Below are 13288 nucleotides of genomic sequence, written 5' to 3' on the forward strand. Positions count from 1 at the left end.
ATCATTCTCAGCAAACTATCACAAGAACAGAAAACGAAACACCACATATGTTCTCACTCATAGGTGGGAACTGAAAAATGAGATCACTTGGACTCGGGAAGGGGAACATCACACACTGGGGCCTATTATGGGGAAGGGGGAGGGGGGAGGGGGAGGGATTGCATTGGGAGTTATACCTGATGTAAATCACGAGTTGATGGGTGCTGATGAGTTGATGGGTGCAGCACACCAACATGGCACAAGTATGCGTATGTAACAAACCTGCACATTGTGCACATGTACCCTAGAACTTAAAGTATAATAATAAAAAAAGAAAAAGAAAATAATAAGAGCCATCTATGACAAACCCACAGCCAACATCATACTGAATGGGCAAAAGCTGGAAGCATTCTCCCAGAAAACCAGAAGAAGAATAGGATGTCCTCTCTCACTATTTATATTCAACATAGTACTGGACGTCGTAGATGAGCAATTAGGCAAGAACAAGGAATGAAAGTCGGCCAAACAGAAAAAGTTGAAGTCAAAACCATCCCTGTTGCAGACTATATGATTCTATACCTACAAAACCCTATAGCATCTGCCCAAAAGCTCCTTGAACTGACAACTTTAGCAAAGTTTCAGGACACAAAATCAATGTACAAAAATCAGTATCATTCCTATATACAAACAACATCCAAGCTGAGAGCCAAATCAAGAATGCAATCCAATTCACAGTCACCACAAAAAAGAATAAAATACCCAGGAATACAGCTAACTAGAGAGGTGAAGGATCTCTACAGTAAGAATTACAAAACACTGCTCAAGGAAATCAGAGATGACACAGAAAAACACTCCATGCTCATAGTTAGGAAGAATCAATATTGTTAAAATGGCCATACTGCCAAAAGCAATTTAGAGATTCAATGCTATTCCTATCAAACTACCAATGACATTGTTCATAGAATTAGAAAAAAACTATTTTAAAATTGATATGGAACCAAAAAAGAGCCTGAATAGCCACAGCAATCCTAAGCAAAAAGAACAAGTCTGGAGGCACCACGTTCCCTGATTTTTTACTACAAGGCTATGGTAACCAAAACAGCATTATACCCGTAGAAAAAAAGACACATAGATAAATGGAACAGCATAGAGAGACCAGAAATGACACACACCTACAACAAACTAATCTTCAACAAAGTCAACAAAAACAAGCAATGGGAAAAAAGACTCCCTATTCAATAAATGGTGCTGGGATAATTGGTTAGCCACATGCAGAAGATTGAAACTGGATCCCTTCCTTATACCATCTATAAAAATCAACTCAAGATCAATTAAAGACTTAAATATAAAACCTAAAACTATAAAAATACTGAAAGATAACGTAGGAAATACTATTTTGGACACAGGACCTGGCAAAGATTTCATGACGAAGTAAAAGCAATTGCAACAAAAACAAAAATTGTCAAATAGGACCTCATTAAAGAGCTTCTACACAGCAAAAGAAACTATTGACAGAGTAAACAATCTACAAAATGGGAGAAAATATTTCCAAACTATGCATCTGACAAAGGTCTAATATCTAGAATTTATAAGGAACTTAAACAAATCAACAAGCAAAAAGCAAACAATCCCATTAAAAAGTGGGCAAAGGATATGAACAGACACTTCTCAAAAGAAGACATATACATGGCCAATAAGTATATGAAAAATGCTCAACATCACTAATCATTAGAGAAATGCAAAGAAAAACCACAATGAGGTATTATCTCACCCTAGTCAGAATGATTATTATTTAAAAAAAAATAACAACATGTTGGTGAGGCTGCAGACAAAAGGGAATGCTTCTACACCACTGGTCGGAATGTAAATTAGTTCAGCCATTGGGAAAAGCAGTGTGGTGATTTCTCAAAAGACCCAAAGCAGAATTATCATTCAACCCAGCAATCCCATTATTGGGTATATACCCTAAGAAATATAAGTCATCCTGCCCTACAGACAAATGGACATGTAAGTTCATCACAGCACTATTCACAATAGCAAAGACATGGAATCAACCTGAATACCCACTGATGGTAAACTAAATAAAGAAAATGTGGTGTATATACACCATGGAATACTACAGTCATAAAAAGAATGAGATCCTATCCTTTGTAGCAACATGGATGGAGCTAGAGGCCATTATCCCAAGTAAACTAACAAAGGAACAGAAAACCAAATACCACATGTTCTCACAAGTGGGAGATAACCACTGAGTACCTATGAACACTAAGAAGTGAACAACAGACGCCAGGGCCTACTTGAGGGTGGAGGGGAGGAGGAGGGTGAGGATCAAAAAACTACCTTATATCAGGCGCTATGCTTGTTACTTGGGTGGCAAAATATTCTGTATAGCAAACCCCCCCAACATGCAATTTACCTATATAAGAAACCTGCACATGTACCCCTGAACCTAAAAGTTCAACAAGATCTTAAGCTTAAGATCACATTTAGAAAAAAAAAGTTGTAAGTTACCAAAATATGACACTCTAGAGACATGAAATTAACACATGCTATTGAAAAAACGGGACCAACAGACTTGCCTGATGTAAGGTTGCCACAAACCTTCAATTTGCAAAACACACAATATCTCAGAAGCACAATAAAACAAAGCACAATAAAATGAGGTATGCGGCCGGGTGCGGTGGCTCACGCCTGTAATCCTAGCACTTTGGGAGGCCGAGGCAGGCCGATCACGAGGTCAGAAGATTGAGACCATCCTGGCTAACATGGTGAAACCCCATCTCTATTAAAAATACAAAAAATTAGCTAGGCATGGTGGTGGGCGCCTGTAGTCCCAGCTACTCGGGAGGCTGAAGCAGGAGAATGGTGTGAACCCGGCAGGCGGAGTTTACAGTGAACTGAGATCCGGGCCACTGCACTCCAGCCTGTGCGACAGAGTGAGACTCCATCTCAAAAACAAAAAACAAAATGAGGTATGCTTGCAAACAACCACAAGTTACAAAAACGGGGGAAAACTGAACACAGTACATTATGTAGCTCTGTTGCAAATGTTCACATAGTAATGACAGTGTTGTATAAATATATTGGAAGGATGGGAAGAGAAAAAAACAGAAAATGATGGAAGGGAGGAAAAGTACTAAATTATTTTCTTTCATAGTAGAAAGGCATTACGTAATTAAAATTTAAAAGTCAGGAAATGGCAATGAGAAATCTGTGTAAACAAAAAAGGAAATACAGTAACAAAAAGTTGAAAGCAGCTGTCTCTGTGGAGAAGACTAAAAAATGGAGAGGTATCTACTCTTCACTTTAAACATAACTTTGACTTTTTAAACTATGTACACTTACTACTTTTAGAAACATTTTTAATTACTTGAATGAAGTAAAACTATAGGAAGCAATGCCGATGACATCTCAAAAACTGTTGGGCAGAAAATGAAAACTGCAGAAAGTTCACTATTGATCCTATTTATACCAAGTTTAAATACAGAAAACCAACAAAAAGAGAGAAGTATGAACTCTGAAGTTAAGCAAACTGGAACACCTCTACTTACTAGTAATGACATCATGGGTAAATGAATGACAGCTCTTAGCTACAGCTTTCTCATGTGCAAAATAGAGATAACAATACCTGTATGGTTATGTTGTTTTGTAAATTAAATGATATAACACACACAAAGTACCTAGTTCATAGTACATGCTTGATAATGTATTATTAATTTTCTTTTTCTCCACTTTTCATCTTTTCTATAATATGTAAATTTAATTCAAAAATATTTTTCTAAAATGTTAAGATGATCCTTGAATTAGGAAGTTACATCTATTCTTTATTCTAATATTTGGTGTTAAAGGAATAGCTCAGCCTCAATTACTTACACCTCCTTTGTGCTGATCTCACACACAAATAAACAGTGGACCAATATGTAAAGGGGTATCAGTTTGAAGAAGTGCCCTGATCTCCTCCTCTACTTTTATTCATTCTACAGATTATTGACCATTCATTAGGTTTCAAGGGATGGTATAAGAAGGTATGGGGACTATAAAGATGCAAAATGCGTGTTGTCTATGCTCAAAGAGCTTACTGTAATCAGGAGAGGGAAGCAGAGAGGAAACAGGCAGATGCTGCCATGACATGACATGGCTTTGAAGTTAGGCAGTCTGGGGTTCCAACCCTGTAACTATGTTTTGGGGAAAATTTCTTAAACTCTAAGTTCCAGTTTCCTATGTCAAAATCTGAAGAACAGAAATTGCCTTGGAAGGTTGCCTAACAGCCACGATAACATCCTTAAAGCAACTATCACATGACTTACAGTATGTGCTCAATATTTGGTAACTCTTGGTCCTATTAAAATTATTGTAGGAGATACCTTCTAAAATGAAAAATTCAGAGGAAAGTCTTTGTGCAAGTGTATTTTACTCTGTAAAACACTCACAAAAATGCACAAATGCATGCTATGCAGATTCACAGGGAGAGAATCTACTTTCAGATAAGAGAAACCAAGGGATATTTTTAGTGGAGACACTGGCATTTTAAATACCATCTTCCATAAATCTTAAGACACATTTTCATGTTTTAACATCTCTGAAGCTGGGTGTATCTGGCAATGATGGTGTGTCAGTTTAATTGGCAACATTTTTTCTTAGTAGTACATAAATTAATAACACATCTTAGATTCAGTGAAGTAGAGTCCATAGGGATGAAGAGAATTCTGTAGAATAGCAATAGCAAAGGCACACAGTACTGGGCGTGAATGTTAGCACATATAGCTCAGGTTGGCTGGCATGTCGTTGTACACAAAGAGGAGTTAGGAAGCAAGACTGAAAAGGCAGACTGTTTCATTAGTTGCTTTTTTACCCCATGTCTCATGATCACGCTATTTTAATTTACCATTCCTGTATGGTAAATCTTGGTATTTGGTAAGATGAATGACCCTTAGTGTTCTCCAAAATTATTTGGCTCTTCTTGCTCTTACTTTCCCATGTCAATTTTAAATCAAATTGTCAAATATTGTAAAAAGAAAATGCTAGTTGGGATTTTGATTGGGATTGTATTGAACTTAATGGATTAATTTTGGGGGAATTTCTATTCAATCACAGAAATTACAGAATAGAAACTATAGAACAGAAATTCCTGTTTTCCCATCCAAAAGCATAACACTGATCTCCATTTATTTAGATCCTACATCTTTCAACAAAGTTGTATAATTTTTTTCCATAAAAGTCTTACATATCTTTTGTTGGATTTATTCCTTGGTATTCTGGGGATTGTTATTGCAAATAATGTTTGAATTACATCCTGTAAATTGATGGCATATTAAGCAATTTCAAGTATATATGGTGATTCAATTAATGCCAATGTTCAATCCTGTTTTCTGTATGTTATATAGATCACAATTTAAAAATTAACAAAAATATTTCCATGACATACAGAATAGTAAAACTGCAGAAGTGGAAACAAAAAAGTTCATACCACATATGCAACACCATTTAAAATAGTTAAAGAACAGATTTAAATTGTCCTGGAAAGAACATTGCATCCAAAACCTACACTCATGTATATTATACAATACATATAAAATATGAGGTATTAAATATTGGACTAGTTCCATTTCTGCAACTGTGAAATAAATGATATGAGTGGCAACGATATCAAAACAATTATTGTCACCACCTTACTGATTACATTCTGTCAACTCTCAACTGCTCACACCAACAGAGAGAAACAATGATACATGCAACAAAAAACTACAAATAGTTCACCTAGGTGAGTTGGAGGCATGCTAAAAAGTTAGGCATCCTCTAAGTTTGTAAGTATTCAGAAGAGCCAGGTCATCATGTGCTCTACTTTTCCTTGGAACAACTTCACTGATCCTACAAGACAGCTGGTAGCAGAGAATTGAAACTACTGGCAGGAGAAATGAATCCCAGGCAGTTTCCTTAAGTGTGAAATAGGCTCTACACAGACTTTTATTTTTCCAAAAGTTCTTTAACCTAAGTTCTAAATTCTCCTTATTCTCATTACTTTACCTGTTCTTAGAGGAATATTAACAAACTAACAAAATGAAAATAATGAAGTGAGTTTGGGACCAGTACGCTAACTTCCAAATTGCCATGTCTTGAGTTCCAGATCTCAAGATATCCAACTGCATACTTAGACATTCCTAACCAAGTGTTCTCTGACATCTCAAATGAGACATGTTTACTACTGAAGTCCACCCATTCCCAAAACTGTGTCCTCTTTCCATTAATACCTATGTCAAGGACTAGTAGTTCAAGCCAGAAACCCAGCAGTCAGTCTTAAGTACTGCAAAAAACATTCTGAACCCAATGTATAACTAATAATCAAGACTTGCTGGCTGACCCTACTTCCTTAATACCTCTTTCCTCTCACTATCACTGCCCTCAGTTCAGGCGGTCATCATTTCTTTTCTGTACTATTGTAGTAATTCCTTAAATTGGTCTTTCTATCTCCATCCTCTACAGAATGATCAGAATAATAATTCAAAAATGTAAATAGATGTGTGTTACTATTCTATTCAAAATTATTTAATATCTCCCCAATGCTTAAAGGATAAAAGCCAAAATTGTTAACATAGCATCCAAAAAGCTTTGTTTTTTTTGTTTTTTGTTTTTTTTTTTTTTTTTGGAGATGGAGTTTCGCTTTTGTTGTCCAGGCTGGAGTGCAATGGATGGCGTGATCTTGGCTCACCGCAACCTCCACCTCCCAGGTTCAATCAATTCTCCTGCCTCACCCTTCCAAGTAGCTGGGATTACAGGCACGCACCACCACACCCAGCTAATTTTGTATTTTTAGTAGAGATGGGGTTTCTCCATGTTAGTCAGTCTGGTTTCAAACTCCTGACCTCAGGTGATTCGCCTGCCTCGACCTCCCAAAGTGCTAGGATTACAGGCGTGAGCCACCATGCCCAGCCCCCCCAAAAGCTTTTATAGTCTATATCTCTAGTTAGCCTCATGATCCACAGTCTGTTCTTCCTGAACTTTCTCTCTAAATGCCCACCGGAATTTACATATACTGCTCCCTCAACCTAAAATCCCTTCATTTTCTACTATCCACCTGGAAATATTCTTCAAATCTTTATAAACTAGCTGAGGTATCATGACCTCACAAAAAACCCCTGAACTCCCAAGAAGACTTAATCAATGCTCTAAGTTTCTTTTCAATCATGCCTTATTACATAGCACTTAGAACATCACATTTTAATTCTCTATTAATGTCTTTCTCCTCCTAAATATTTAATTGGGAAATACCAAGACTTAGCATAATGTCAGTATTTATTAGACACTGTAAAAATACTTGTTGAATAGAAACAGTATACCTATATTAGTTTCTTATTAGTCTGAAAATATGGTTATTGCCGATACTTTAAATATTTCTTGTTAGGAATCATCACATCTTACAATAAAGATTTCTCACTATAAAGTGAAATATCGTAATACTAATAAGTTATTTTAGAAAACTGAAATATTTTACACTAATTTTAGTGGCCTATTCACACGAAACTATTGAAAGCTTTCACATCTAAAACAAAGTGTGAAAATTGTGAATTCCATTAAGTGAAAGACATTTTCAAATATGGGGACATGCATGATTTTATTCCTAGAAAATAATATTGGAATACTTCTGTTTCCTCTATAATTTCCGTAAGTTTTAAGTCTCTACCTGATTCTGACCACACAACTTTTAGGGACTCGTATACAGTTTCCAAAACAAAAATACAGCTTCAAAATTATAAGTCTAAAATGAAGATGATATATTTAAGTAACTTTTCCAAATAAACCAGACTTGCTTGCTAAATCATGGTATATTTTATAATCAAATGATGAAACACCATAAAAAGCAAACAGGTATTTTCTATTAAGTCATAAATTTTACCACTGCACAAATTATTTAAGAACATTATCAATAATGAGTATCTCACTCAGAAGAAATGTATTTTGGCCAGGCGTGGTGGTTCATGCCTGTAATTCCAGTACTTTGGGAGGCCAAGGTGGGCGGATCACTTGAGGTCAGGAATTCAAGACCAGCCTGGTCAACCTGGTGAAAGCCCACCTCTACTAAAAATACAAAAATCAGCCAGGCATGGTGGTACACGCCTGTAATTCCAGCTACTTGGAAGGCTGAAGCACAAGAACCACTGAACCCAGGAAGCGGAGGTTGCAGTGAGACGAGATCATACCACTGCACTCCAGCACTCCAGCCTGGGAGACAAAGTGAGACTCTGTCTCAAAAAAAAAAAAAAAAAAAAAAAAAGGAGGAGTAATGTATTTCAATCATTAAGACAAATTCAAAGCAGACATGATATTAAACAAATACTGATTGTCAAATCTATATTTATTTCTAACATAAGCATTCAAAGAAAGAAAACAATACATATCGACAGTATTTTGAAAGTATGTACTATATATATATTCTTACTGACATTAGTGTTCAAAATACAGGCTCTAACCCAAAAAAGGATGAACTCTTCTTACCTTATTGTCTGAAGGATATACTTTTTGTAATTCCTAATAGCTGTAGGCTCCTAAAAAATACTTTGTGTTTTATCATCTAAGCTAACATTAACATTACTCAGTGATTCTCATTCATTATAAATATTTTTTATGAATTTTTGAGGAGAACTGTCTAGGTTCAGAAGTTTATATCCCAACAGAGGCTTTTAACCTTCATCTTACAATGCCAAACGATGAATAAAAATCTCAAGCTGAAGAAATCAAACTTAACTCTCTCTCTCTTCTCTTGACATTTGTATCCATCCATATTCTTCCTCCAAAAACCACTGAAAGCAAATTGCATAAAGGTAAATCTTTACTCTGAACTTGGCTAGAAGTGATAAGAAAACTCATCAAGACAACAAATATAAAAACAAACTAAAAAAACGAAAAAAAATCCATATCTAAGACATTATTAGTCATAAGCAAGTCTGTTTCTGCAATAAGCCTTGTTACAGAATGACTTACTTCATATCCACAGTTGTTCTTTAAAGTCATCTACTAATGTTACTATATTCAGCCTACATCTAAAACAAAAACACCTATGTTAGATCTTCATTTTTAAATTTAAAAGTCTACTTTTACAGAAAAGGTGCCAATTTACTTTTGTTCTTAACAGTATTTATATTTCTAAAAAAGACACATTTTGGTTAATAGTTATTTAGAGTGACATTAACACAATGCAGCGACAACATAAAATATTTATATAAAAGTGCACTTTTCTTAACTCTGAAGGATATATTATTTACTGAAACTTTACACAATTCGATTCTTAGTAAAATTTTAAACAAAATATTTTTCAGTCAAGAAAAGATTTTCAATTAACATTTCTGGTATTTTACTACAAGAAAAAATCTTTAAGAACTTTCTCCCAAATTCACGTACTTTTCCAAATTTTGAAATATAGTAAATTATTCTTTTTAATATTTTTAAATATTAAAAATAACATTGAGCATTTAATTCTCATATGCACCTACATACAGAGTACATAATACCATGTAATGTTCTAAGCACATTATATATATATTAAAACATTTAATCCTTATAGTAATCTTATAACATAAATACTGTTATAATACCCATTTTACTGAAGGGCTAGGGCATTAAGTAAATTGTTCAAGGAGACAAAGTAGAGGAGCTAAGAATTGAACCCAGACAGTCTGCTCCAGAGTCCATACTCTTTACTGTATTATTATACAGACTCCTGCATGCCAAGCACTATCCGTAAGACTTGAAATTGGCAGATCAAACAAACAAAACAAATCATGGTTACTGTTTTCAAAGAGTTCACCAACTATCAACACACACGCAACCAACAAACCTTCTAGGATTCCAGTAATACAATCCAATTGCTAGTAGAGCTCAAACCAGCATGATTAATTCTTAAAGTAACACTTTACAAATTTGGCCTGTGCCTCAGGTCTCAAAAGGTAGGAAGGGGAAGGAGAAAGGAAAAAAGTAAGGCTAAAAAGGTCAATTGGAACAAGACCATAAAGTTCTAGTGAGTGACATCCTAAGGAATTTAGATTCGATTGTGTAGCACACAGTCAACAGCCATTAAAGAATCTTTAAAATGACCAGTCAAGTGTTTTAGTAGGAAAATTAAACAAAACAAAACAAAAAAAACAAAAAACAAACAACCACCACCAAAAAAAAACCTTTCAGTGTTAGTAAGAATATGGTGGAACAGGAAAGAGATTGGAGACAATAACATTAGTAATTAAATTAGTCAACATTATACAACAAGCTCTCTGGAACAGAGAAATGAGTAAGACTGAAATAGGAAAGTTGTGAGGAGAAAAGAAAGAAAAAAGTTATTTCCAAAGCTTAGACACTAAATTTTTAGGAGAAAGATAAGAGATAGGGAAGAATCAAAGCTGAGTCTCAAGTTTCTAGATTAGAACACTAGGAAGAAGTGATGACATTAAGTGGATAAGGAAAAAGCAACAGGAGTCAACGGGAATCAGTATATGATTCATGATTTGAAACAGTATAATACTGCGGATACTACAATCTTTATTTTCATATAAAAAATCAGTGACTTTCTGTTATGAAACATAAAATACCAATTTAGTTTCTTAAAATTGTTTCTTTTGGCCTTATTTATAACTATTTTCTTGCTAAGAATACATCTAATACTAAGTAATGAATGATTTATGTTTAGAAAGTACAACTTAAAATAAAAAAAATCACCCTCCCTAAAACCCAAAAGCACTGATTTATTTACTGTACATTATTAATGTATGAGGGTTAAGACTTTGATACAGCTGTAGCCTCACTTTGATGTCAGGAATGGAGAGAAGTACCAGAGTTGCCTTCTATATCTAGTCTTACAGAATACACATTTTTAATATCTTTGAGACCATGAAATGTCATTTCACATTTATTTTTTTTTGCTTTGCTCTGAGAAAATAAGCTTTATTAATATCTGTATTAAATCATTAAAATATCTTTTAAAATTAAAACTTCATTTACTAATACACACTTCAGCTGTATCCATTTCAAACAAAATAACACATTCAATATGATAAAAATCAAAATTCTAAAAACTATATATTAGTAACAAAAATGGCTATTTTTGTTTTTAATATACCTAATTCCATTGTTGCTCAATTAGATAATAAATATTTTTCGTTCAAATTGATATTAAAGGAAAACAAAAAGTATTTTATTATCTATTATCTTAAATATTAAATTTAGCATCATTTTCTGAAATAATAAACCTAGCATGCATAGGTAACAATATATAAATCACCTAACTATTCTGCTTCAATTGGATAATCTCCACATAAAGCAAATAATCACCTTGAATAACTCCATAAATAAACAGGGTATATTCTTAACACAGGGTTAAGACTATTCACCTATTTTAGAGGATAACTTATAATTCAGTAGTATATAGCAAAGTTAGAAACTTAAATAATAAAGGTGAGTCATTTTATAGTCTACAACAGTAAAGGCATTCTGGTGAATTTTATGAGAGGTATACTCTTTAGACGAAGATCTTATTGTGACAAAATCATGTAATATATAGAACCTCAGTAAGGAACGTAATTAAGTAACAATTTTTGCTGAATTCGCAAATTAATATACTTCAGGTTGACCAATAGATGGTGCTCAACCTCCATATATAAAAAATAATAAATATCCCAAAAGCATTACTAGTAAAATAAAATTATTTTCAGACTATGTGGCAATTTAAAGACTCAAACATCAAAAACCCAATGCATAAACATCACATTAACTGTTTGTTCTGTGCAGAAGGAAATAATTTTGGATACCTTCAAAAAAGAATTTTAAGAATGATACTGACTGACCATTCATCTATAGAAGACTGCTAAAATTGTTTTTTAAATGTTTCTGAAACATTGTTTTCAAAATTAGCATTCAGTACTACAAAAACATTAAACAACTCAGAAATAAACTTCAAAAAAAGTTTATTCACAACAAATTAATAAATAATTTTAAGTCATTTATCCCAACTTAACTCATGCTTTAGAATTCTTGCTGATTAAGCATTTAACATTCTATTCCTTTGGTAGAAATACAGTTTTTACAACAAACAAAAAACCTAAAAAATTCAGCAAAATCAGAATCCATATATCTTCAAAAATTCACATTTTATGGCATTATATTCTCAATTTATAAAAATGGGATATGACCCAATTGACTGAATTCTAAATGTAAGCTACAGTCACCAAAAGCAATGCAATTACTTCCAAACAGAATGATGATAAAGCAATTACTCCTGAATTGCCACAAATACCCAAGTAGGGCTTATATTATATAATTTTAATTTACTATTATATAACTAATTTATTTTTGTTTTTAGGGAGAAAGAAACATAAAGTACCACAGAAATTCTACAAAGTACAGCTCCGTATGATAGACAATGTCCCAACAATAATTTTTTGTCTATTTTAATTATAGTCTTCCTGCTACTTCTCACTACTATGTGAACAAGACATATAAAATTTGGCTTCCAAACATCTAAATAAAGAACAGAAGGCACTGAGAAAAATCGTTTTTGTATAAAATCTGTGCATAGAAAAAGTTGTTTCTTTCTACTCCATCAGTCAAAGAAGATCAATACCAATCATAGATTTAAACTGAAATCTTAACAAAACAACTTCAATAGGCTTTAAATTTTACTGAAAGCATCTAAAGCCCTAAGTTTTTCTTCATAAAAATTAAATTCCACTAACTTGCCTAACAGTGCTAAGAAGAAATCAACAAAAATTCAGTCAGAGATGGGAAGCAACGTTGTAACTGTAGAAAATATAAATCTTTTTTTAATAGCAAAGTTCTTGATCAACACAAAACATAGTTCATCCTTTGATATAGTAATATACTATCTCATACAGAATATTAAATAAAAGTATCAAAGTCTTATAATTCCTAATTCAATTTTTTTAATTTTTAAATTCATGTTTGTTTATTCACTATTCTTAACCATTAATCAAAAACCTAATTTAGTTTATACATATTTTCAAAATAAAACAAAAAATAAAAACCTAACATGTCGGCATTTAAAATACATTTATTCTTGCAGTTTCTAAAATGAGTCTTTTTTCCATATCTACATTAAAAGTATAGCACAATGATTTAACTATTATTTACTTTCAGTTTCACATATAGTGCCAGCATTTAATTTATTAGGAGAGTATAACACTTTTTCCTCTATTACCTAACTCATGAGTACATATCTGAAAAAAAAAAAAAGCCCCAAATTTTTACTGCTATTTTAAAACACAGTCTGATTTATAACAGTTTTTTAAATGATTTAAAATTGTTAAAAATC

The 13288-nt window shown here is 33.3% G+C and overlaps 1 protein-coding gene across 1 annotated transcript in view; it reads right to left on the minus strand.

Annotated features, from left to right (window-relative positions):
• Positions 1-8239: 8239 nt before the first annotated feature.
• LOC116274940 (F-box/LRR-repeat protein 17-like) overlaps positions 8240-13288 on the minus strand; it is an 87577-nt gene continuing 82528 nt past the window's right edge. Inside the window, exon 5 of the mRNA XM_031666381.1 lies at positions 8240-8774. Coding sequence (XP_031522241.1) covers positions 8715-8774 — 60 coding nt within the window. The 3' untranslated portion in view covers positions 8240-8714. The remainder of the gene's footprint in view (positions 8775-13288) is intronic.

Source organism: Papio anubis, chromosome 5 (assembly GCF_008728515.1).
Source record: "Papio anubis isolate 15944 chromosome 5, Panubis1.0, whole genome shotgun sequence".
NCBI classification, from domain to species: domain Eukaryota; kingdom Metazoa; phylum Chordata; class Mammalia; order Primates; family Cercopithecidae; genus Papio; species Papio anubis.